This window comes from Heterodontus francisci, chromosome 1 (assembly GCF_036365525.1).
Source record: "Heterodontus francisci isolate sHetFra1 chromosome 1, sHetFra1.hap1, whole genome shotgun sequence".
NCBI classification, from domain to species: Eukaryota; Metazoa; Chordata; class Chondrichthyes; order Heterodontiformes; family Heterodontidae; genus Heterodontus; species Heterodontus francisci.
The window spans coordinates 122,199,428-122,223,566 of record NC_090371.1 but is presented as its reverse complement, the minus strand read 5'-3'; the positions used below and the strand labels follow the sequence as shown (position 1 = coordinate 122,223,566).

Genomic DNA, 24,139 nt, shown 5'->3' with positions numbered 1-24,139 from the left:
TCCTCTTTTCAGTCTCTTCTATAACCTCTGCCTATTCTTCTTAAACTGGGCACACTATTCTAATTGTGGCTTCGGTGAGCAGGTTATTGCTGTGTGAGTGCTGCTTGATAGTACTGTCAACAACACCTTCATCACTTTCCTGAGGATTGATAGTAGACTGATGGGGCGGTAATTGGCCGGATTGCATTTGTCCTGCTTTTTGTGGACAGGACATACCTAGGCAATTTTCCACATTGTCAGGTAGATGCCAGTGTTGTAGCTGTGCTGGAACAGCTTGGCTAGGGGTGAGGCTAGTTTTGGAGCACAAGTCTTCAGTACTACAGCCGGGATGTTGTCAGGACCTAATGCCTTCACCCATTTCTTGATATGCGAATTGTCTCAAGTTGGCATATATGAAGGTGGGGACCTTGGGAGGAGGCCAAGATGGATCATTCACTTGGCACTTCTGGCTGAAGGTTGCAAATGCTTCAGCCTTGTCTTCTGAACTGGCGTGCTGGGCTCCCCCATCATAAAGGATAGGGATGTTTTTGGAACCTTTTCCAGATAGTTGTTTTATTGTCCACCACCATTCACAACTGAATGTGGCAAGACTGCAGAGCTTTGATCTGATCCACTGGTTATGGGATCGCTTAGCTTTGCCTATCACATACTGCTTTCGCTGTTTAGCATTTTTGTAGTCCTGTATTGTAGTTTCACCAGTTTGGCAATTAATTTTTAGATATGCCTGGTGCTGCTCCTGGTATCCTCTCATGCACTCCTCATTGAATCAGGGTTGGTCCCCTGGCTTGATGGTGGTAATAGAGTGAAGGATATGCTGGGCCATGAGGTTTTGGATTGTGGTTGAATATAATTCTGCCGCTGATGGCGCACAACACCTCATGGATGTCCAGTTTTGCATTGATAGATCTGTTCTGAATCTATCCCATTTGGCATGGTGATAGTGCCACACAATATGATGGAAGGTGCCCACATTGTGAAGACTGAACTTGTCTCCACAAGGACAGTGCGGTGGTCACTCCGACCAATACCGTCATGAAAGATGCATCTGCAACAGGTAGATTGGTGAGGACAAGTTCAAGTAGGTTTTTCCCTCTAAAATAAAAGCAAAATACTGCGGATGCTGGAAATCTGAAATGACTGTCACTGACCTCATCTCCTCTGGAGATCTTCCCCCTACAGCTTCCAACCTCATAGTCCCGCAACGCCGGACAGCCCGCTTCTCCCTCCTTCCCAAAATCCACAAACGGGACTGTCCCGGCAGACCCATTGTGTCAGCCTGCTCCTGCCCTACTGAACTTATTTCTTCCTATCTTGACTCTATCTTTTCTCCACTGGTCCAGTCTCTTCCCACCTACATCCGTGACTCTTCTGACGCCCTACGTCATTTTGACAATTTCCAGTTTCCTGGTCCCAACCGCCCCCTCTTCACTATGGACGTCCAATCGCTCTACACCTCCATCCCCCACCAGGATGGTTTGAGGGCTCTCCGCTTCTTCCTGGAACAGAGGCCCAACCAGTCCCCATCCACCACTACCCTCCTCCGCCTGGCTGAACTTGTTCTCACATTGAACAACTTCTCCTTCAACTCCACGCACTTCCTTCAAGTAAAAGGTGTCGCTATGGGTACCCACATGGGTCCTAGTTATGCCTGTCTTTTTGTGGGATATGTCGAGCATTCTTTGTTCCAGTCCTACTCAGGCCCCCTCCCCCAACTCTTTTTCCGGTACATCGATGACTGTATCAGTGCCGTTTCCTGCTCCCGCCCGGAACTGGAAAACGTTATCAACTTTGCTTCCAATTTTCACCCTTCTCTCACCTTTACATGGTCCATCTCTGACACTTCTCTTCCCTTCCTCAACTTCTCTGTCTCCATTTCTGGGGATAGGTTGTCTACTAATATCCATTATAAGCCCACCGACTCCCTCAGCTACCTCGACTACACTTCTTCACACCCTACCTCCTGTAAGGGCTCCATTCCATTCTCCCAGTTTCTCCGTCTTTGACGCATCTGCTCTGATGATGCTACCTTCCATGACGGTGCTTCTGGTATGACCTCCTTTTTCCTCAACCGAGGATTTCCCCCCACTGTTGTTGACAGGGCCCTCAACCGTGTCCGGCCCATTTCCCGTACCTCTACCCTCAACCCTTCCCCTCCCTCCCAGAACCGTGACAGGGTTCCCCTTGTCCTCACTTTCCACCCGATCAGCCTCCATATCCAACGGATCATCCTCCGCCATTTCTGCCTCCTCCAGCGTGATGCCGCTACCAAACGCATCTTCCCCTCCCTTCCCCTGTCAGCATACTGAAGGGATTGTTCCCTCCGCAACACCCTGGTCCACTCCTCCATTACCCCCACCACCTCGTCCCCGTCCCAGGGCACCTTCCCCTGCAATCGCAGGAGGTGTAATACCTGCCCATTTACCTCCTCTCTCTCCTCACTATCCCAGGCCCCAAACACTCCTTTCAGGTGAAGCAGCGATTTACTTGTACTTCTTTCAATGTAGTATACTGTATTCGCTGCTCACAGTGTGGTCTCCTCTACATTGGGGAAACCAAGCGCAGACTGGGTGACCGCTTTGCGGAACACCTCCGCTCAGTCCGCAAGCAGGACCCTGAGCTTCCGGTTGCTTGCCATTTCAACACTCCCCCCTGCTCTCATGCTCACATCTCTGTCCTGGGATTGCTGCAGTGTTCCAGTGAACATCAACGCAAGCTCGAGGAACAGCATCTCATCTACCGATTAGGCACACTACAGCCTGCTGGACTGAACATTGAGTTCAATAATCTCAGAGCATGACAGCACCCCATTTTACTTTCATTTTTCGTTGTTTTTTCTTTTTCTTTTTTTCCTTTTTTACAACCTTTATTTTTGCATTTATTTCATTTCATCTTAGTTTGTTCAGTTTGCTTACCCACTGTTTTTTTTCATGTTTGCACTTGCTGCTGTTCAATATTCAGTCCGTTAACACCTTTTCTGTACTAATGTTTTGTCTTTGAACTCACCATTAGCATATTGTTTGCCTTTGCTCCATGACCTATTGGTCAGCTATGTGGCCTTGTCCAATCTACACCTTCTCCTTTGTTATCTCTTGCCCCACCCCCACCTCACTTACTTATAACCTGTGACATTTTTAATATTGGTCAGTTCCAAAGAGGGGTCACTGACGCGAAACATTAACTCTGCTTCTCTTTCCACAGATGCTGCCAGACCTGCTGAGTGGTTCCAGCATTTTTTGTTTTTATTTTAGGTTTTTCCCTCTTATTGGTTCTCTCACTACCTGCCCCAAGCTCAGTCTGACACACATGACCTTCAGGGCATGACTGGCTCAGTCAGTCATGGTGCTACCAAGCCACGCTTACTGATAAACTTTGGAGTCCCCCACCCAGCGTATATTCTGTGCCCTTGCTACCTCCAGTGCATCTTCAAAGTGGTTTCAATGTGGAGTACTGAGTTCATCAGCTGAGGGAGGGTACTGGTGGTAATCAGCAGGTGGTTTCCTTGCCCTGCCAGTGCGACAGGACATATCCAGGTATGATGATGGAGGAATCAGGCACATTGGCTGTAAGGTATGATTCGGAGAGTGTGACAATGTTAGGCTATTGCTTGACTAGTCTGTGCGACAGCTGTCCCAATTTTGACTTAAGTCCCCAAAGGAGGACGTTGCATGGTCGACAGGGCATGATGTGCCTTTGTCGATACTGGGCGGTCCGTCCAATTTTTTTGATTCAACTTTTCTGTAGCGGTTTGATGTGTCTGCATGGCTTGCTAGGCCATGTTAGAGGGCAGTTAGGGTCAGTCACATTACTGTGGGTCTGGAGTCACATGTAGGCGAGACCGGGTAAGGACGACAGATTTCCTTCTCTGAAGGACATTAATTGGTTTTTATGATTATCTGGTAGCTTCATAATTATTAATGAGACTAGCATTTTAGTGGAGGTTATTAATTAAATTTAAATTCCCCCAGTTGCTATGGTGGAAGTTGAGCTAATTTCTCCAGATCTCTGAACCTCTGGATTCCTAATCCAGTAACGTTACCATTATGCTACAGGCCCGATCCCTCTAATAAAAACAGAAAATGGTGGAAATACTCAGCAGGTCTGGCAGCATCTTTGGAGAGATAGCATTAACATTTCAGGTCTGTGATCTTTCATTAGAACTGGAAAAAGTTCAAATCCCTTGCCATTCTTTTCTCATGCTTTTAGTTCTAATTTTTTGCTTCCCCTTTATTTTGTGTACTCTTGGCAGTTTTTTGTATTTGCCTTGTGCTGCTTCAGTTTTTTAGTTTCTCAACCCATGAAAGGATTTTGAACTTTTCCTGAACCCAGTGCTACTTCTGTGAATATTCTGGTTTCTACCCAAATGGTCTCCTGTTTGAAAGTTTTCCATTGTTTCTCTGCTTTTGAATCTGCCAATATCTTTGGACAGGCTCCTTTCTTTTCTTTTCCAATCAAGAGCCTTATCTTTGAGAGTTCTTTTCAGTTTTACATTGAACCGAATTATTCTGTTTTCCAGATGTTCCTTACCCTTACATTACCTACTTTCCCCACCTCATTCCTTCCTTTAAACATACTGATCTAGGAAGTAGTCTTAGACAAAATGTTGAAACCCCTTCCCCAGTGCTGCATTCAATATTCTTACCCCAGCCTATCTTTTGGTAAATAAAGTCACCCCTTGTTATGACTCTGCGACTCATGCATGTTTCTTCAATTTACCTATGTAATTCACCCTCTATCTCCTTTCCTCTGTTTGGTCTTTTAATAGATTCCCAGCAGAGTAACAGCTCTTTTCTTCGCCATAAATCAATTTCTTTCAGCTGATTCACTATTCCCTCCATTGTCTATGGAACTTCTATGCTGTCGTGGAACTTCTTTTGGAAACCGTGTCAGTGGGCAAAGTCAGCCTAACTTTTTTCTCTTGTACACTTATGCTCTGTGTTGCTTGAATTTGAATCTTAGTGTCCTTAATGCCAACTGGCTGTTAGCCTGTGCATTTCCTAACCTGATATCAGCTGTAATGTAAAGTGGTCTCATTTTTGAGCATTCAGAGCAATAAATTTTGAGGCACCAAGGGTTGTGAGGATAGGGTGAGAAAATGAAATTAAAAAAATCAGCCATGATCTTATTAAATGGAGGTGTAGACTCCAGGGGCTGTGTGGCCTACTCCTGCTTTTATTTATTATGTTCTTAATAGGCTATTAAATCTGAATTGACAGAGTTATCCATTTTGGGACTGGACATGCATCACATCATGTTCAGCAAAAAGCATAGTTCATTTTGCATAGCTCCCAATTGGCTCTTGTCAGCTAATTGTCAGAAAAATCCCCATCAGTTACTCAAATCATTGGATTGTTGGAAGCGTCAAAAGCCAAAGCCAGTTTCTTAATTAAAACTGTCCTGAATAAAATTATACATCTGTGGCACAGATCAAAAATTTAGACAAGTGTGATGGATACAAATTGCAGGTATATTTTTGGAAAAACCCTGAAGAGTTGTTCACTTTTAAAGTTTTATATACTCCGTTCTGCTTTCGGATGTGACCCAAATAATCCTCACGTTCTTAAGTAGGGGGAGGGGGCAGAAGGGGAGGACAGAATTAAAACGTCACGTATTTGAAATAGGGCAGTAGTCTTATGTGTCATTCTTTGTTGCAGTTCTTTTTGGCTATGCTACTACAATAATCCCCCGGAAGTATACATATTATGTATCAACGGCACTGTTTGCAATATTTGGCTTCCGGATGCTTTGGGAAGGCTTGAAGATGAGTCCTGATGAAGGTCAGGAGGAACTGGAAGAAGTGCAAGCAGAAATCAAAAAGAAAGAAGAGGCTGTATGTATGATTACTGACACAAACTATCTCTCCAGCTATATGGTTTTGTGAAAGGGAAATCATGTTTAACCAATTTATTGGAGTTCTTTGAGGGAGTTACATGTGCTGTGGATGAAGGGGAACCAGTGGATATATTGTGCTTAGATTTCCAGAAGGCATTTGATGAGGTGCCACATCAAAGGTTATTGCAGAAAATAAAAGCTCATGGTGTAGTGAGTAACATTGGCATGGAGAGAACATTGGCTAGCTAACAGGAAACAGTAGGCATAAATGGGTCATTTTCTGGTTGGCAAGATGTAACGCGTGGTGTGCCACAGGGATCTGTGCTGGGGCCTCAACTTTTTAAAATTTATATAAATGACTTAGATGAAGGGACTGAAAGTATGGTTGCTAAATTTGCTGATAACACAAAGATAGGTAGGAAAGTAACTTGTGAAGAGGACATAAGGTGGCTACAAAGGGATATAGCTAGGTTAATTGAGTGGGCAAAGACCTGGCAAATGGAGTATAATGTGGGGAAGTGTGAAGTTGTCCACTTTGGCAGGAAGAATAAAAAAGAAGCATATTGTCTAAATAGTGAGAGATTGCAGAGCTCTGAGATGCAGAGGGATCTGGGTGTCCTAGTGCATGAATCGCAAAAGGTTAGTATGCAGGTACAACACGTAATTAGGAAAGCTAATAGAATGCTATTGTTTATCGCCAGGGGAATTGAATGCAAAAGTAGGGAGGTTATGCTGCAGCTATACAGGTCATTGGTGAGACCACATCTGGAGTACTCTGTGCAGTACTGGTCTCCTTATTTAAGGAAGGATGTAAATGTGTTGGAGGCAGTTCAGAGAAGGTTTACTGGATTAATACCTGGAATGGGCGGGCTGTCTTACGAGGAAAGATTGGACAGGGTAGGCTTGTATCCGCTGGAATTTAGAAGAGTAAGAGGCGACTTGATTGAAACATATGAGATCCTGAGGGGTCTTGACAGGGTGGATGTGGAAAGGATGTTTTCCCTTGTGGGAGAATCTAGAACTAGGGCTTTACTGTTTAAAAATAAGGGGTCATCCATTTAAGGCAGAGATGAGAAATGTTTTCACTGAGGGTCGTGAGTCTTTGGAATTCTCTTCCTCAAAAGGTGGTGGTAGCAGAGTCTTTGAATATTTTTAAGGCAGAGGTAGATAGATTCTTGATGAGCAAGGGGGTGAAAGGTTATCGGGGTAGGTGGAAATGTGGAGTAATCAGTTCAGCCATGACCTTATAGCATGGTGGTGCAGACTTGAAGGGCCGAGTGACCTACTCCTGCTCCTAATTCATGTGTTCGTATGTATATTCTATTTGCCAGTAACTTTGATTCTCAATCTGATTTGTTTCTCAACAGGTTTCTTGGCCAGAATTTGAAAAATTGTACAAAATCAATATACTGCGAGTGCTGGAAATCTGAAATAGAAATGGAAAATGCTGGAAATACTCAGCGGGTAAGGTAGCATTTGTGGAGAGAGAAAGTTAATGTTCTGACAAAAGGCCATCCACCTGAAACATTGACTGCTTTTTCCGCAGATGCTGCCAGACCTGCTGAGCAACGTACCCTCTAATTGTTTTTGTGCACGGGTCCTTTAAACCTTTTTGCGTGACCACTTACCCATGGTAACATAAAGGGGCTGACTTGTGTGCAAGAAGTTTCGAGTTGCTGCTCAGCCACGCACCTTACAGGGAACATTGCTGCTGAGTATTTCCAGCATTTTCTGCTTTTGTGTTTGGAAGATCTTATTTGGATGGGGTGGATGGTAGTGGAAGAGAAAGAAGTGATTTTGTTCTTTTGCATGGCTGTCTAATTGAGCTTAAATTGGATCTTTAAGGTTCAAAAGGCAGGGAACTGTTGTAGGAATGTTTGTTCCAAATCCTTCATTAATCTATTTTTTTTAAATCTTGATTTAAAAGTTCATTCAAAGGCTCTGTCAATTTTAATGGGCTAAGCATGCTGGGATTACAGACCAAGGCATTTGTCTTGCAGCACATCTGCTAGCTCTGAAAATGCTGTTCTAACATCTGCAATCTTCTGTCAATTGGTGAGCAGAGTAAAAGTGTCTTCCACACAGCGTGAGGTTGAGAGCTACAACAGAATTTTAAAAAAACCTTTCATGGAATGTGGCATCGCTGGCAAGGTCAGCATTTGTTGCCCATCCCTAATTGTCCTTGACAACTGAGTGGCTTGCTAGGCCATTTCAGAGGGTGGTTAAGCTGTGGGTCTGGAGTCGCATGTAGGCCAGACCAGGTAAGGACGGCAGATTTCCCTAAAGGACATTAGTGAACCAGATGGGTTTTACGATAATCGATAGTTTCATTGCACCATTACTGGGAGTAGTTTTCAATTCCAGATTTTTCTTAATTATTTGAATTTATTAATTGAATTTAAATTTCACCAGCTGCTGTGGTGGGATTTGAACCTGTATCCCCAGGGCATTAGCCTGGGCCTCTGGGTTACACATCCAGTGACATTACCACTATGCCACCATCTCCCCACGAATAAATAAATAAATCTACAGGGAAGGGGGAGTTAAAGAACAGGGTTGATATGTCATTGAATTGAGTAGCATTGTTGTCTTTCTAACCTTGCCCTTGATACATCCTCTGCAGACATGTGGTCGCTTCTACATGTACATTGACCACATCCAGTCCAATGTCTGTATCATCCCTCAACCCATCCACTGCATCTGTGGTATTGAGCTGTTCCTGACATCCAATCTTGGATGAACCCTTCCAGTTTGCTCCTGCAGCTAAATGTTGCAAACACAAAAGCCTTCACCTCCAACAATGCCACAAAATTTATACCCTTTGCATCTATTCCAATATCCATCCTGAACCAGATTATAAAGCAAGCTCAACAGCCTATTTTACCGAAAACTAGCTTCGGACCCCTTTTTCCTCCATCACAAAGACAGCCTACTTCCACCATAGTATTGCTTGTCTCCACGCTTATCTCCCACCATCAGTGGCCAAAACCCTTATCCATGCCTTTTTTACCTCCCAGTTTTCACTATTCCAGCCTCCTCCTGGCTGGCATCACATCTCGTCCCACCTTGAAATTCAGCTCATCCAAAATACTGCACTATTTTTCGATCCTGCACCAGATTCTGCTCACTTATCACTCTTGTGCTTGCTGACCTACATTGGCTTCTGGTCCCTGTAATGCCTCCGATTCAAAAGTCTAATCCATGTGTTTAAATCCCTCCGTGGCCTTGTCCCCCTCTCTTTCTGTAATTGTTAAATCTCTGTAAATAACAGACAAATCTCTGTTCCCTTGAATTTGCATATATCTCAACCTAAATATCCACCAACAATAGGTGTATTATGGCTACAGTATATTCAATCTATGGGATACACTGCAGCATTTCCCATACCTATCATCTCCACCATCCAGAGGGCAAGGGCACCCAAGTTCATGGAAGCACCTTCACTCCAAGTCGCACACCATCTTGACTTGGACGTATGTTGCCCTTCCTTCATCGTTGCTGGATCAAAACCCTGGAACTCCCTATTTAATAGCATTGTGGGAGTACTTGCACCCAATGGATTACAGTGATTACCTGGGCTGGAGGGGTGGGGTGTGGGGGAAGCCCACCACCTCAAAACAGCTAGGGATGAATAATAAATGCTGGCCTTGCTAGTGAGGCCAGAATAATCTTATTTAGAATTTACTACAAGTGAGGTGGTCCAAGTGGGAACCAGTGACATAGATAGAACTAGGAATGATGTTCTGCTAAGAGTGTTGAGGAGTTAGGGTTCAAATTCGAATGCAGATCCTCAAAGGTAATCTCAGGATTATTATCTGACTCGTGGGCCAATTGGCATAGGGTCAGGCAGATTATAGTATTAGGCATGTGGCTCAGAGTGGTCTGGGAAGAAGGAGTTTTGATTCATGGGCCCCTGGCACCAGTCCTGGGGTGGGCTGCACTAAAACTGGGCTGGGATCTGCATCTTGGCGAATTGTATAACTAGGGCTGTGAATAGGGCTTTAAACTAAAAGCGGAGGGGTGGGGGCTGGGTGGGGGGGGAGAGGCCCATCCCTAATTGCCCTTGACAACTGAGTGGCTTGCTAGGCCATTTCTAGGTCAACCATACATCTGTTGGTCTGGAGTCACATGTAGGCCAGACCAGGTAAGGACAACAGATTTCCTTCCCTAAAGGACGTTAGTGAATTAGATGAGTTTTTAACAATAGTCGATGATAGTTTCATGGCACCATTACTGAGGCTAGTTTTCAATTTTTTTAAATTAATTGAATATATTAATTAATTGAATTTTAATTCCACCAGCTGCCATGGTTGGATTTGAACCCATGTCCCCAGGGCATTCGCCTGGGTCCCTGGATTATTAGTCCAGTGACATTACCACTACGCCACCAGCTCCCCGTGATGTGCCACACAAAAGGTTAATACGCAAGATAAGGGCTCGTGGAGTTTGGGGTAATAATTAGCATGGATAGAGGATTGGTTAACTGATCAGAAGCAGAGCAGGGATAAACTGGGCATTTTGAAGTTGGCAGGCTGTAACTAGTAGAGTGCCGCAAGCATCAGAGGTGAGGCCTCAGCTATTTACAATCTATATTAATGACTTGGATGAAGAGACAGAGTAATGTAATGTACCCAGGCTTGCAGGCTATGCAAATTTAGGTGGGAGCGTAAGCTGTGAGGAGGGTGCAAAGAGACTGTAAAGAGATATAAACAGGTTAAGTGAACGGACAACAAGATGGCAGATGAAGTATAATGTGGAAAAGTAAGAGATTAATCACTGATAGCAAGAATAGAAAATAATATTTTTTAAAAGGTGTGCAACTTTTAAACGTTAATGTTCAGAGTCTTGGGTGTTATCGTACAAGGAGCACAAAGTTAACATGTAGGTGCAGCAAGCAATTAGGAAGGCAAATGGCATGTTGACCTTTATTGCAAGGGGATTGGAGTACAAGAATAGGATGTCTTGCTACAATTGAATAGGGCTTTGGTGAGACCACAGCTGGAGTACTGTGCGCAGTTTTGGTTTCTATATAAGGAAGGGTATACTCGCCTCGGAGGCAGTACAGCAAAGGTTCACTAGATTGGTTCCTAGAACCTATTCTAGGTGGGGGGTGGGGTGCATAGCCTCGGAATAAAGGGTTGATCATTTAGGACTGAGCCAAGAAATTTCTTTACTCAGAGGGTTGTGAAGCTTTGGAACTGTTTACTGCAGAGGGTTGTGGATGCTACATTGTTGAGCATATACAGGACTGAGATCGATAGATTTTTGATCTCTCGGAATCAAGGGGAGCGAGCAGGAAAGTGGAGTTGAGGTGGAAAATCGGCCATGATTGTTTTTTTTAATTTTTTTTATTTAGAGATACAGCACTGAAACAGGCCCTTCGGCCCACCGAGTCTGTGCCGACCATCAACCACCCATTTATACTAATCCTACACTAATTCCATATTCCTACCACATCCCCACCTGTCACTATATTTCCCTACCACCTACTTATACTAGGGGCAATTTATAATGGCCAATTTACCTATCAACCTGCAAGTCTTTGGCATGTGGGAGGAAACCGGAGCACCCGGAGGAAACCCACGCAGACACAGGGAGAACTTGCAAACTCCACACAGGCAGTACCCAGAATTGAACCCGGGTCGCTGGAGCTGTGAGGCTGCGGTGCTCGCCACTGTGCCGCCCTGTATTGTATTGAATGGCAGAGCAGGTTCAAGGGCCGACTGGTCTACTCCTCATATTTCTTTGCTTATGAGATATCAGCTCCCAACAATCCTTTTCAAAGATCAAAACCTAGAAATTTCTCAGGTATTTTAAGTATTAATAGATTTGACTGCATTGCCTGTGCTTCATGGACTGAATTACCAAGCATTTGGGTCCCCCACCATATTACCGTAAGGGGTTCCCATTTTCAATCATTTGAAAACGTAGATATTCCTTAAGGGAGCACTTCTGACAACAGGTTGTGGCTACCGCAACCTGGGAATAGAATCAGATTCATTCTTTTGACGCTTGCAGTAATCCCAAATGTTCCCAACCTAGTGTTAGCATAGCCAGGTGAAGATTGTTTTGTTTTGACTGAAATTCCAATATATTTGAAATCTACAATGGGAATTTGTGAAGATGGCATGAGTCTGTAAAGGGATATTAGATTGGTTAAGTGAGTGGGCAAAGATTTGGCAGATGGAGTATAATGAGGGAAAGTGTGAACTTGTCCATTTTGGCTGGAAAAATAGAAAAGCAACATATTATATGGAGAGCGATTGCAGAACTCCGATGCGGAGGAATCTGGGTGCCCTAGTACATGAAACACAAAAAGTTAGGATTCAGGTGGAGCAAGTGATTAAGAAGGCAAATGCAATGTCGTCGTTTATTGCAAGGAGAATGGAATATAAGAGTAGAGATGTTTTGCTACAGTTTTACAGGGCTTTGGTGAGATCACATCTAGAGTATTGTGTACAGTTTTGGTCACTTTACTTAAGAAAGGATAATGTTGCATCGAAAGCAGTTCAGAGAAGGTTAACTCGACTGATTCCTGGGAAGAGTGTGTTATCTTATGAGGAAAGGTTGGACAGGTTGGGTCTGTATTCATTGGAGTTTAGAAGGATGAGAGAGGATCTTATTGAAACATATAAGATCCTGAAGGGACTTGAGAGGGTGGATGTTGAAAGGATGCTTCCCCTTGTAGGAGAGACTAAAACTAGGGGGCACAGTTTTAAAATAAGGGGTCTCCTAGTTAAGACAGATGAGGAGAAATTTGTTCTCTGAGAGGGTCGTGAGTCTGTAGAACTTTTTTTTTTCCCCGGAGAGCAGTGGCGGCAGGGTCATTGAATGTTTTTAAGGCAGAGGTAGACAGATTCTTGACAAACCAAGGAAGTTAAAGGGTATTGGAGGTAGACAGGAAAGTGGAGTTGAGTCCACAAGCCATGATCTTATAGAATGGCAGAGGAGGCTTGAGGGGCCGAATGGCCTACTTCAGCTCCTACTTTGTATGTAAGTAGTTATATGGTTTAGAGATTGCAAGTGAAAATCATTGTGGTAAAGTTTAAAATATCTACAAAGGCAATGGAGGCAAATTTGATTGTGATATAATAAGTATGAAGGTGTAAAAATGTAAAGGACCTGGTAAGGGGGTGGTAGGTTATCGGGGATAGGTGGAAATGTGGAGTAATCAGTTTAGCCATGAACTTATTGAATGGTGGAGCAGGCACAAAGGGCTGAGTGGCCGACTCCTGCTCCTAATTTGCATGTTATGTTCGTATGTGAGGAAGAGGATTGGTATTATTAGTAAATAGGGAAAATCAGCAGCAGCGTGCTGCTATATAGCACCTTTGAATGTAATAAATTGTCCCAAGGTACTTCATAGGAGTGTTATAAAGCAAAATTTGAGACCAAACCACATGAAATATTGGGGCAAATTAATAAAAACTTCAACGTAGGTTTTAGGGAGTGTCTTAAAGGAAAAAGAGAGGCTGAGAGGTTTAGGGAGGGAATTCCAGAGCTTTAGGACATTGGCAGCTGAAGCCCGGCCGCCAATGGTGAAGCATTCAGTCATGCAGAAGGAAACATTTTATTGAAAACTAAATGTCAGAATTATTTTTCCTGAATGGTAGCATCCAGCTGATCATAAATGAGCATGGCTTATAGTTTTTTTTTATTTTTTCATGGGATGTGGGCATCGCAGGCCAGGCCAGCATTTATTGCCCATTCCTAATTGCCCTTGAACTGAGTGGCTTGCTAGGTCATTTGGAGGGCATGTAACAGTCAACCACATTGCTGTGGATCTGGAGTCACATGTAGGCCAGACCAGATAAGGACAGCAGATTTCCTTCCCTAAAGGACATTAGTGAACCAGATGGGTTTTTACAACAATCGACAATGGTTTCATGGCCATCATTAGACTAGCTTTAAATTAATTGAATTCAAATTCCACTTTCTGCTGTGGTGGGATTCGAACCCATGTCCCCAGAGCAATACCTGGGTTACTAGTCCAGTGACAATACCAGTACGCCACCGCCTCCCCTCTTGGAGCTGCTACTGGAATAAAGTAAAAGTTTGGTATGTGAAAGATCTGGCCAGGAATGTCTTTGGAGCTGCTCCTACTTTGCCATTGTAACTGCTGAAAGTATGGAAACCAAACCCACCACACTTTCAACAAACTAGGTCAGGGGGCAGCTCCAGGGAAATTCCAGTTGGGCAGAAAATAATTGTCAGAAATTACTTCTAATGTTCATTGATAATTTAATTGACTTCCTTTAATCATAAAGGATGACTGGGCGTTGTGGAAAACAGGACTGGTACGTTGTAGGACCCAACTTATTTGAGATTCAAAATGGTGGCATATTGGATTGATTTCTGAATGAAACACCATAGTGTAATGCTTTGATCCAATGAGCTGCTGCTAATGCACTAAACTAAAACTAGAACAAATCAGATTTGACACCAGTGGTCCATTTTCTCCTGTTTAATTGCATCACATAAATACATGGCTAAAGTAGCAAATGAAACTTAACTGCTTCATGCCTTACTCATCAACAGCTCAAAATACTTTGTACCATTTTAGTTAATTGATACCATCTAATTTCAGATTTGGTTGGTCCACTGATTTTTTTAGTTACAGTTTGAAGCCCTCAATATTGAATTAATTGTTTTTAAAAAAATATTCTCTTTCTACATTCAAGCTTCAGCGATCAAAGGTGGCAAATGGTCCACAGGATATTGAGTTGGGATCATCTATGCACCCGTCACAAAAGAGGCGACTGCCTTGTATTTCTCCAATTTTCATTCAGGCATTTACCCTCACGTTTTTAGCAGAGTGGGGAGATCGGTCACAACTAACTACAATCGTATTAGCTGCTAGGGAGGTGAGTTCTTTAATTTTTCATTTTCACTATAGCTTGGAAAGTTCATTTAATCGAGATTATGGTGTATTTTTCTTTTGAGGAAGAGGAGGAGAGTGGGTTTGTTGAATTTTTGCCTTTCAAGGTGAGGTATGACAGTGCACCACATTTCTGACCCGGTTGAACACTGAGCACTCAGCCTGCCTTAAGTCTAATTTCTTTATCTTCATGTATTTATTGACATAAGAATTGTGCGCTGACTTTTTTTTAATTCATTCATGGGGTGTGAATGTTGCTGGCAAGGCCGGCATTTATTGTCCATTCCTAATTGCCTTTGAGAAGTTACTGGTGAGTCACCACCTTGAACTGCTGCAGTCTGTGTGGTGAAAGTACTCCCAAAGTTCTGTTAGGTCGGTAGGAAGGGAGTTCCAGGATGAAAGAAAAGCAGTTATATTTCCAAGTCAGGATGGTGCATAACTTGGAGGTGGTGGTGTTCCCATGCACCTACTACCCTTGTCCTTCTAGGTGATAGAAACACAGAAAACATAGATGTATAGGAGCAGAAGTAGGCCATTCGGCTCTTCAAGCCTGCTCCGCCATTCAATACAATCATGGCTGATCATCCAAACTCAGTAACCTGTTCCCGCTTTCTCCCCGTATCCCTTGATCCCATTAGCCCTAAGAACGAACTAACTCTTTCTTGAATATATTTAATTATTTGGCTTCAACTGCTTTCCATGGGAGAAAATTCCACAAGTTCACCACTCTCTAGGTGAAGAAATCTTTCCTCATCTCAGTCCTAAATGGCTTACCCCTTATCCTTAGACTGTGACCTCTGGTCCTGGACTCCCCCGCCATTGGGAACATCCTTCCTGCATCTAGTCTGTCCAGTCCTGTTAGAATTTTGTAGGTTTCTATGAAAGCCCCTCTCATTCTTCTAAACTCTAACGAATACAAGCCGAATCGACCCAATCTCTCTTCATACGTCAGTCCTGCCATCCCAGGAATCAGTCTGGTGAACCTTCGCTGCACTCCCTCCATAGCAAGAACATCCTTCCTCATATAAGGAGACGTATACTGCACACAATATTCCAGATGTGGTCTCACCAAGGCCTTGTGTAATTGCAGCAAGACATCTTGCTCCTGTACTCGAATCCTCTTGCTATGAAGGCCAACATACCATTTGCCTTCTTAACTGCCTGCTGCGCCTGCATGCTTACTTTCAGCGACTGGTGCACAAGGACACCCAGGTCTCGCTGTACCTCCCCCTTTCCCAATCTATCGCCGTTCAGATAATCTGCCTTTCTGTTTTTGCCACCAAAGTGGATAACGTCACATTTATCCACATTATACTGCATCTGCTATGTATATGCCCACTCACTTGTGAAGTGCCTTGGTGAGTTGCTGCAGTACCTCTTGTAGGTGGTGCAAGTAATTTTTATCGATTCCTTTGACCCCAAATCTACTGAAATTTAATAAAATCAACGAAATGACTTGCAACAACTGAACATTTTCAAAAAAATATATATGAAGTTTCCTACACATCTTCCCCAATCCAAAACAACAGATTCTGTTCTGACATAGACCTGAGTGATTGATAGGCATCGCAGATACTGCCTTCCCTTGCACTTCGACTGCATTTTATTTAGCTTTTCTACCAGCTTCTTCCCTTTCTCCCCCATCTATTTTAATTAGGACATTGCTTACTAGGGTACGGTTTTAGTGTACTGATGTAATTGTTTCCTTGCCCAAGTGTAACTTGTCATGAATGGTACTGAACAGTGGGTGTCTAGGGTTGAAGAGGGCATCAAGGCTGAACATAGCCCTGTCCTCAACTTGTGCATTTCCATCAGAAGTTGCTGGATAGCAGTTAGTAATGAACTCTATTTAAGTTCACCCTGCCCTAGGAACATTGAGACCAATTATCGTACCCTTAAACAGTTCTCATTGACTTTGACTTTAACTAGCTGAACCATCAGAAAGCACCATACAAATTATATTTTTTCGTGTGCGAAAGGTGAGTGACTGGGTTCAATTAGAAATATTTAGTATGTTGATACAACTTAGCTCAGGAATTCAGTAAATGTGTATATTGGTTCTAATAGGTGATCTTATGTTCCACTTCTTCCTGCAGGATCCCTTTGGTGTTGCTGTAGGTGGAACATTAGGGCACTGTCTTTGTACTGGATTGGCAGTTATTGGAGGAAGGATGATTGCCCAAAAAATCTCTGTTAGAACTGGTAAGAATTGAGACTAGGTTTGTTTCTTCATCAATAAAATTGACTAAATTGTCAAAATTACACTCAACTGAATTCCTCTCTTCTCTCCATTCTGAGGAAAGTGGGAACTAAATGTTGAGCTATAATTGGTCAAATGGGATATGACTGCCATAGATAAAACGAGAGTCATGTCTGAAGTGCAAGATCTGGACATGTGGCGAAGACTAAATCAGTGCTCCTCTTGTGAAAGAAACATGAATGCAGCACAGCACATGCTGTGTGTGTTAGGCACAAGACCACATTGATGGTATGTGGTCTAGCACTGATATGTTGGTTGCCATTTATTCACATTTGAACATAATTTCTAGTAACTTGTAGAAAACTTGAAACCAAATATCTAATCTACCTGAACATGAATCACTTTTTCTGAATCGGTTACTAAGGGAATATTAAATGTAGAGTTTACATAGCATGTGGACTTGGCCAGAGGGAGCATGTTATCAAAATTTGCTGGCAATTTAAAGGTATGGGGTTTAGTAAACAGTGACACACCCTGTAAAAGACTTCAGGACAACATAGGTGAGATAGCAGAATAGGTAGACAGGTATTCAAAAAAAAAAGACTTACAATAGTTCTTGCACTAGGACCCGCGACTTTCTGATTGAGGCAAGTGTGCTACCAACTGAGCCACGACTAAGACTTGGATATAATTCAGAGAAGAGTGAGAACACATTTTGGGAGAAATACAAGGAATAAGTGTTCATGCTTGAGCAGAAAATACTGAAGGGTGTCGACAAGGAGGGACCTAAGAGACTAAATGTGTAATATTTTGATAGCATGGGTAGATAAAGTCATTAAGAAAGAGCCAAAAGCATTTTAAGTTTTATAAGTGGGGACACATGATCTATTTTTACAAAGAATTGGTTAGGCCACAGTTAAACTACTGTTTGCAGTTTTGGGTCCATCATTATAGAAAGGACATTAAAGCCTTAGAAAGCATTCAATACAGATTCATTAAGAATGGAAAATTCTTTGAGGAAATACTTAAGGCACTGGGACTATTTCTAGTGGAACTGAGAAGGTTAAAGGAGATTTGATAATGATTTTTAAAGTTGGTTTTTGATAGGTTTAATTGAAAAAGCTTTCCTCTGGTCAGAGAGTCTGTAATGTGGGATCACCAAATTAAATTAACTGTACATGCATGCACAGAGATTGGGGGAAATTTCTTTACGCAAAGTGTTGAAGCTGAGGGAAAAGTGGATAAATGTTTGAACAGAACTTGAAGATACTTGAAAAGAGCAAGGCAGCATAATTCGTTTTGGATTAGCAAAGAGCCAGCACAGACATGATGGACTGTAAGGCCTCCTTTTGTACTCTTTCTGTGTTGATGAAACTGAAAGAACTGGTCACTGGAATGCTATTACATACATTTTCTTATGGGCTAAGTAATATAGATCAAAGTATAATAGTATGTGTGTTGCTTGTCCTAATTTCATCAGTTAAAAGAAAACTGATTTGGGAGTATTTTTGCATTGTATGTTGCAGAGGAAGTCTAGACTTACAATTTTATAAAATTAACATATGGTTTAATTATTCTGTTTTGTTTTTAGTGACCATCATTGGTGGAATAGTTTTCCTGGCATTTGCACTCTCTGCCTTGTTCATCAGCCCAGACAGCGGGTTTTAACAAGAATGTTTGCAGGAATGACGATCAGCAGCACCCATTTCCAACTCTTAATTCCTATGTTTATAAACGTACAATGTAACTGCACACTGCAGAGGACTTAATGTAGACCAGTACCTCGTGTACAGTTTACATGTATTTTAGATTCTGAAGGCAGTCTTGAGTTTTTTTAACCCAAACAACTTCACTGTTTCATTTGCTGTATAAATATTTCAATACGTAGGTACCTCACCACGTCACTACTGTAAACAAACAGTTTTAAAAACATCAGAGTTTGGAGGTAGCTTTGAGGAAAACTCCATCATTAAAGGAACTTTTTTTTCATAATGGGAAGCTAAATTTTAACAATGAAGTAAATCTTATTACAGTACTCTAAAGAAAATGTTTCTCAGCTATTCTGTTTAGAGCACACCCTTGTCTCACTCTCTCCATTCTTATTCATGTAAAGAATTAGTTGAAAATGTTCTTCGCGCCCCCACCCCCTAGTGGGCCTCCATTGCATTAATTGAAGAGATTATTGTCATCAAGTAATGCAAATTTGCTAATACTAGAAGCTTTTTTAGGAGTCCTATATGGCTGGTGATGCCTCACCAAATGAACAGATAATATTGGGGTAGGTTTAAGAGTAACTGAGTCTTTAGTGGCATTGACCCATAATTATTGATTATGTTTTATAATTCTAATAACTAGGTTTGTGAGATGGTTGTTAAAGTGATCAGCATTTAACTTGTAACTTTTATGTTGCTCATGCAAATTGTTAACCATTGTTAACATCTGAGCTGCAGTTTTGCAGCTGCTACTTTCCACTTTTCCTGTATTTGGGATCAGATCAGGTGTATGTCAGCTACTAAATTTTTAAAAATAACAGCGAGGAATTGATCAGGGATACAAGTTGTGACTGTTTCTAGTAGAATTACAAATTAATTTATAATTATGAAGAGCTGCAGAAGTAATATATTTTAAAATACCCTGGGACTGCAATTGACTGCTAAGTTCACCGCAGAGAAAGCAATGAATGTTATGTTTATCCCAGGTAGTTGCTGCAACGTTTAGTATTTACCTTAGTTATTAAATTCACATTTACAGGACTTTGCAAACGAGTCTTGCCTGTTTTCAGTTATGCCTGTAAAGCAGAGCAGACTCCTTGACATGGAATAGGATAAATGGATGCCTTGTTGCATACCCACTTCCTAGCATCGTTCTGAGAGGAGTTTTTCAAATTCTGCTAAGTAGAAAAAAAACTCACCATCTCCCAATCTATCTGAAAGTGGGAGCAGCCTTGAAAATGTGAATAATACAATTAATTAATATAAGAAGTGGCATCATGATTTATCCCATAGTTGCTGCTTGATTTTAGTTAAAGAACTTTATAACACTGCAGTTGTCCAAAAATTACATTATCTTAAGACTAAAACTATCCTCTATCTTGAAAGACAAAACTACTAAATTATATGAACACTGGTGTCAATCATGAGTCCAGCAAGTATCCAAAATATATTGCATACTTATTTTAACATGCATATGTTGGGCCAAAGGAAGTACCAGTCTATGCCTCTGATATCTTTTGAGTTTGTTTGTTTTGCTTTGAGGATTTGAACTGTTGAACGGCTTTGTATTCACCGTTTCACAGAAATGTAAATAGTGTAAACTGTTACATATAATGCAATATGCTCTATATTGACTAGCCATTTTGAAGTAATTGAGATTGGAACTGAAAACTAGAATTACTTTTCTGTTGGAGCTAGCCTCCTAGACATTCACTTGCCTGTGGCAATATAAATGCTTGTGTCTTTGCAGGTAAAGCGTGGCTACTAGACCCGACAACGTGTCGGGTTCAGGCCAGATCTCTCTTCCAAGTCCAGCATTCGGGCTCAGGTCAGGTCGGGCTGGACGTGGACAGTGCTGCCTTGCTCCGGGAAGTAATCTTCAATTGAACATTCAGGTCAAGGCAGGAAATATGCAGTCTGGACTCCGCATTCTGCAGTGAGCGTCTCTATGATGTCATCATGCTCATGCTGTGGCTTCCATGCACCCAAAAGTGGTTCTACACTACAGTGCACTATGGATGCTCGTGTGTGAAAGTTGTAGGGTGGGTGGGGGTGGGTGCTGTTGTTTCCTGGTGACAAGATCAAGCTCAGATTCCCAACTCCATCTGTACGATTCTGCAGGAATAGCCTGCTGCCGGAACAGATGAACAGGATCACAACATTTGGACAAGATAGAGCACAATAACCGGTTTGATATCATTAACTTTATTACAGTAGTCAGGTCAGGTCGAGTGCGGCAAAAGATTAAAGGACTCTGACCCAGGTCGAGTTCGGGTTGGATGTGGTCGGGTCGGGTTTCAATTTTAATACCCGAGCAGGCCTTTATTTGCAGGTAACTGAGACAATTTTATACAGAAGAAAAAATTATTTCTATAGTATAAAAATCTTCAGTTTGCATATTGAAATAGCCTTAATACATTGGGATTGGGAACTTGGACTGATGAAAGAACAATGTATCCAATGTTCTATAAAAGTAAAGGATTATTTGTAAAATGCTACCTTCTGTACCCTGGCCCACAAAGAGAAAAATGCAAAGTGGATAGGGCAGGAATCCTTATTTGGCAGCTTATACTGTGGTTCAGTGAGGGAATTGATTCTTTGTAAATGGAGCAAGGAGAATCTTAACATCAGCATGTTGGAAAAAAATGCAGTTTCAAAGACACAGCGTGTTACAAGGTTGGTGCAACTTATCAAAATTGGGTTCTGTGTTGACGAGCATGAAATCCATGATTTACCCTTTGGTGTATGGTCAACTCTTGCCTTTAGTAAAAGTTCCACCACAGTACTTCTCTTGACAGCTCTGCAGAAAATAAACAATGTTCTGATAAAATATGGAAATTGAATTTCCAGTTGCTCTGTTTTTGTGCAGCTAATGCAGTATATAGAAAATGGTGCTTTGGCAAGAAAACAGTGCTGCATTTCAGATCTCAGCACAGACAGGATGTCTCATCATAAAGTTTATCCTCATCTATATAGAGTAACTCTCCTTGTGCTTTTTACAATAAATGAAGATTGAGGCTTTGTGTTAAAAGAAATTAGAAAATTCTTTGTTTTGTGGGTCTTCCAGCCACACGGGACCTCCACGGGCCTTCACATGTTCTACCACTTGGCTGATTCTTGTATTAAAAAAGTGTGAGAGCTATCAGACTCCTACTAAAATGACTTTAGATGAAGGTCTTGTATGAAAATGATGCATCTGCTTAAAACTGATCTAATCACTTATCTTATAATTGATTTATGTTCCTATTGTTGATGCAGCATACTTGTAACGGCAGGTGCAGTTCTATCTTCAGTTTTAACTTTAGCTATTCACCTAAATGTCTTAACATTTGAACTCCCAACATTCATCTAAATTAGCTGAATTATATGAATTAGCTGATGAGTCAGAATAAATACTTCATTTGCACTGTTGGAGTAGTTTATATACTTAAATGTTTTTGTGGATATTGGTTTGCAAAACCATGCAGAACCTCTTTTATGTTATAATACAGATTAGAATTTTACTTAGTAATCAGTGGTTGTACTTTTATTTAAAGTATAAAAAGCAATATCTTTAAAATTTGACATTTTATTTCTAAATGTTATTGAATAGTGTTACAGCTTTGTTTTCATTCACAATTTAGGAGAATTAATATTGGACCATCTTAGGTTCATACATTTTCTTCTCTCAATGATTTCCAGGTTCAGTTCCCCCCCCCAATTTTTCTTCCAAGAGTTTGTACTATGGAGGTTCAGGTTTATGAGGTGTATTGTAGTAATGTATTTGCTTCTGGGTACAGATGTAACTCATGATCTTTTTAGCACCATATGTGAAATATGGCAAGTAAAAGTATACAGTAATGAGTCACACCTTAATTTAGTTTTGTGTTCTATAAGTTTTTTATGTATTTAACTTAGTTTTATACTAAGCTTTTAAGTTATAGTTATGTGTTTTATGGGATTTTGTAGTAGTATAAAGTTATAAAATGTGGTGCTGGTAGAATTCTTCTTGGGTTAACTCAATTGAAATGGTCAACATTTGACAATGCAGCAAAATCTTGATTACAATTTTTTGTTTTAATTCTTCAATGCACAAGAAAAAAATTTACTTGATGTAAAATCCCAAAAATGGTATGTGAGCTGTAATTCTGGCGAAAGATATTCTGCACTTAATTTTAAAAGCAAAATACTGCGAATGCTGGAAATCTGAAATAAAAACAAGAAATGCTGGAATCACTCAGCAGGTCTGGCAGCATCTGTGGAAAGAGAAACAGAGTTAACGTTTCGGGTCAGTGATCCTTCTTCGCACTTAATTTTGCTGGTTTCACACTAAAAGGTTTACACTAAGTGCAGCTTAATAGTAAAGCACATTTAAATAACAATGTAGTATTTCATTGAGTGATTTGGCAGAAATATTTGTAAAAGAAAGGAAGAGGCTGTCATTTTACATTGCACCTTTTACAGCTTCAAGATTTCCCAAACCACCTAACAGTCAATGAAGCTCTTTTGAAGGGTGGTTACTATTGTAATGCCGAAAAACATGGCAGCCAATTGCGCACAGCAATATGAAAATGACTAGATAATCTGCTTTAGTGATGTTGGTTGAGGGATAAATATTGGCCAGGAAATGGGTAAACTCCTCTGTTGGTCTTCGAATAGTGACATGGAATCTTTGCATTCACCTGAAGGGCAAGGTGGAGCTTTAGTTTAATGTCTGCAGTTAGCACTATGTGGAATATTAATATAGTGGAACCAACTAGGGACAAAGCTATTTAGATCTAATATTGTGCAATGAGGTAGTATTGTGATCAGGCGAGGAGGGCTTGAAAGACTCCCCTCTTGTCCCTCTCCTTGTTTGACCACAACAGGGTTTGTTCCTTTTTAAACAGTGGATGTGCTTGCTAATTCAGTAAGTGTTTAACCCTTTATGTGCTATGATCATAAAAGAACCAATCGGACAGGTTTTCTTGAGTTTAAACACGAAAGAGGTTAGTTTATTGTACAAAAAATCTAAGTAAAATAATAAAACTATGCTCCAACTTTCATACACACACACAAATAGGTTACAGAATGATGAAGATTAATTTGGGTTGGATTAGAGTCCAGAACAAGTAAAAATAAAATAGTCTGTGGGGTCTGGTAATTCAGTTGTCTTCTGACTGAATTTGTGATTCCAAAGTCTCTGGCTGGTAGAAATGCACTTGTAGCTGGTCCACCTGGCTCAGTGTTTTCTTAGAGACAGTGATGTAGGTGGCTTTCTTACCACCCCCCCCCCCCCCCACCCCCCAAAACCGGGTCTCTGTCTGTAGCAATGGTAGACTTGGATGTTCTGCAGTCACAGACAGATTTCAAACTTACGTTGCTATCTAGAGGGAGAGACAGCCCCACTGGGGTCTTGCATGGGTTAGCCTCAAAAGCCTGTCTGCCGTGTGTAACAAAACTCCAAGTTTTACACAGCCTGGGGAGACTGTCACATGGATTAGATACCTTTTAATACTTCAATACTTGTTTAATGATGTCCAAAGTCTAAAACCCAAATCT

General features: G+C 41.5%; 1 protein-coding gene across 1 annotated transcript in view; it reads left to right on the top strand.

The window, feature by feature from the left end:
• tmem165 (transmembrane protein 165) overlaps positions 1–22,462 on the top strand; it is a 34,170-nt gene extending 11,708 nt beyond the window's left edge. Inside the window, exons 3-6 of the mRNA XM_068035156.1 lie at positions 5,652–5,827; positions 14,511–14,693; positions 16,804–16,909; positions 18,499–22,462. Coding sequence (XP_067891257.1) covers positions 5,652–5,827; positions 14,511–14,693; positions 16,804–16,909; positions 18,499–18,575 — 542 coding nt within the window. The 3' untranslated portion in view covers positions 18,576–22,462. The remainder of the gene's footprint in view (positions 1–5,651; positions 5,828–14,510; positions 14,694–16,803; positions 16,910–18,498) is intronic.
• The last annotated feature ends 1,677 nt before the right edge of the window (positions 22,463–24,139 follow it).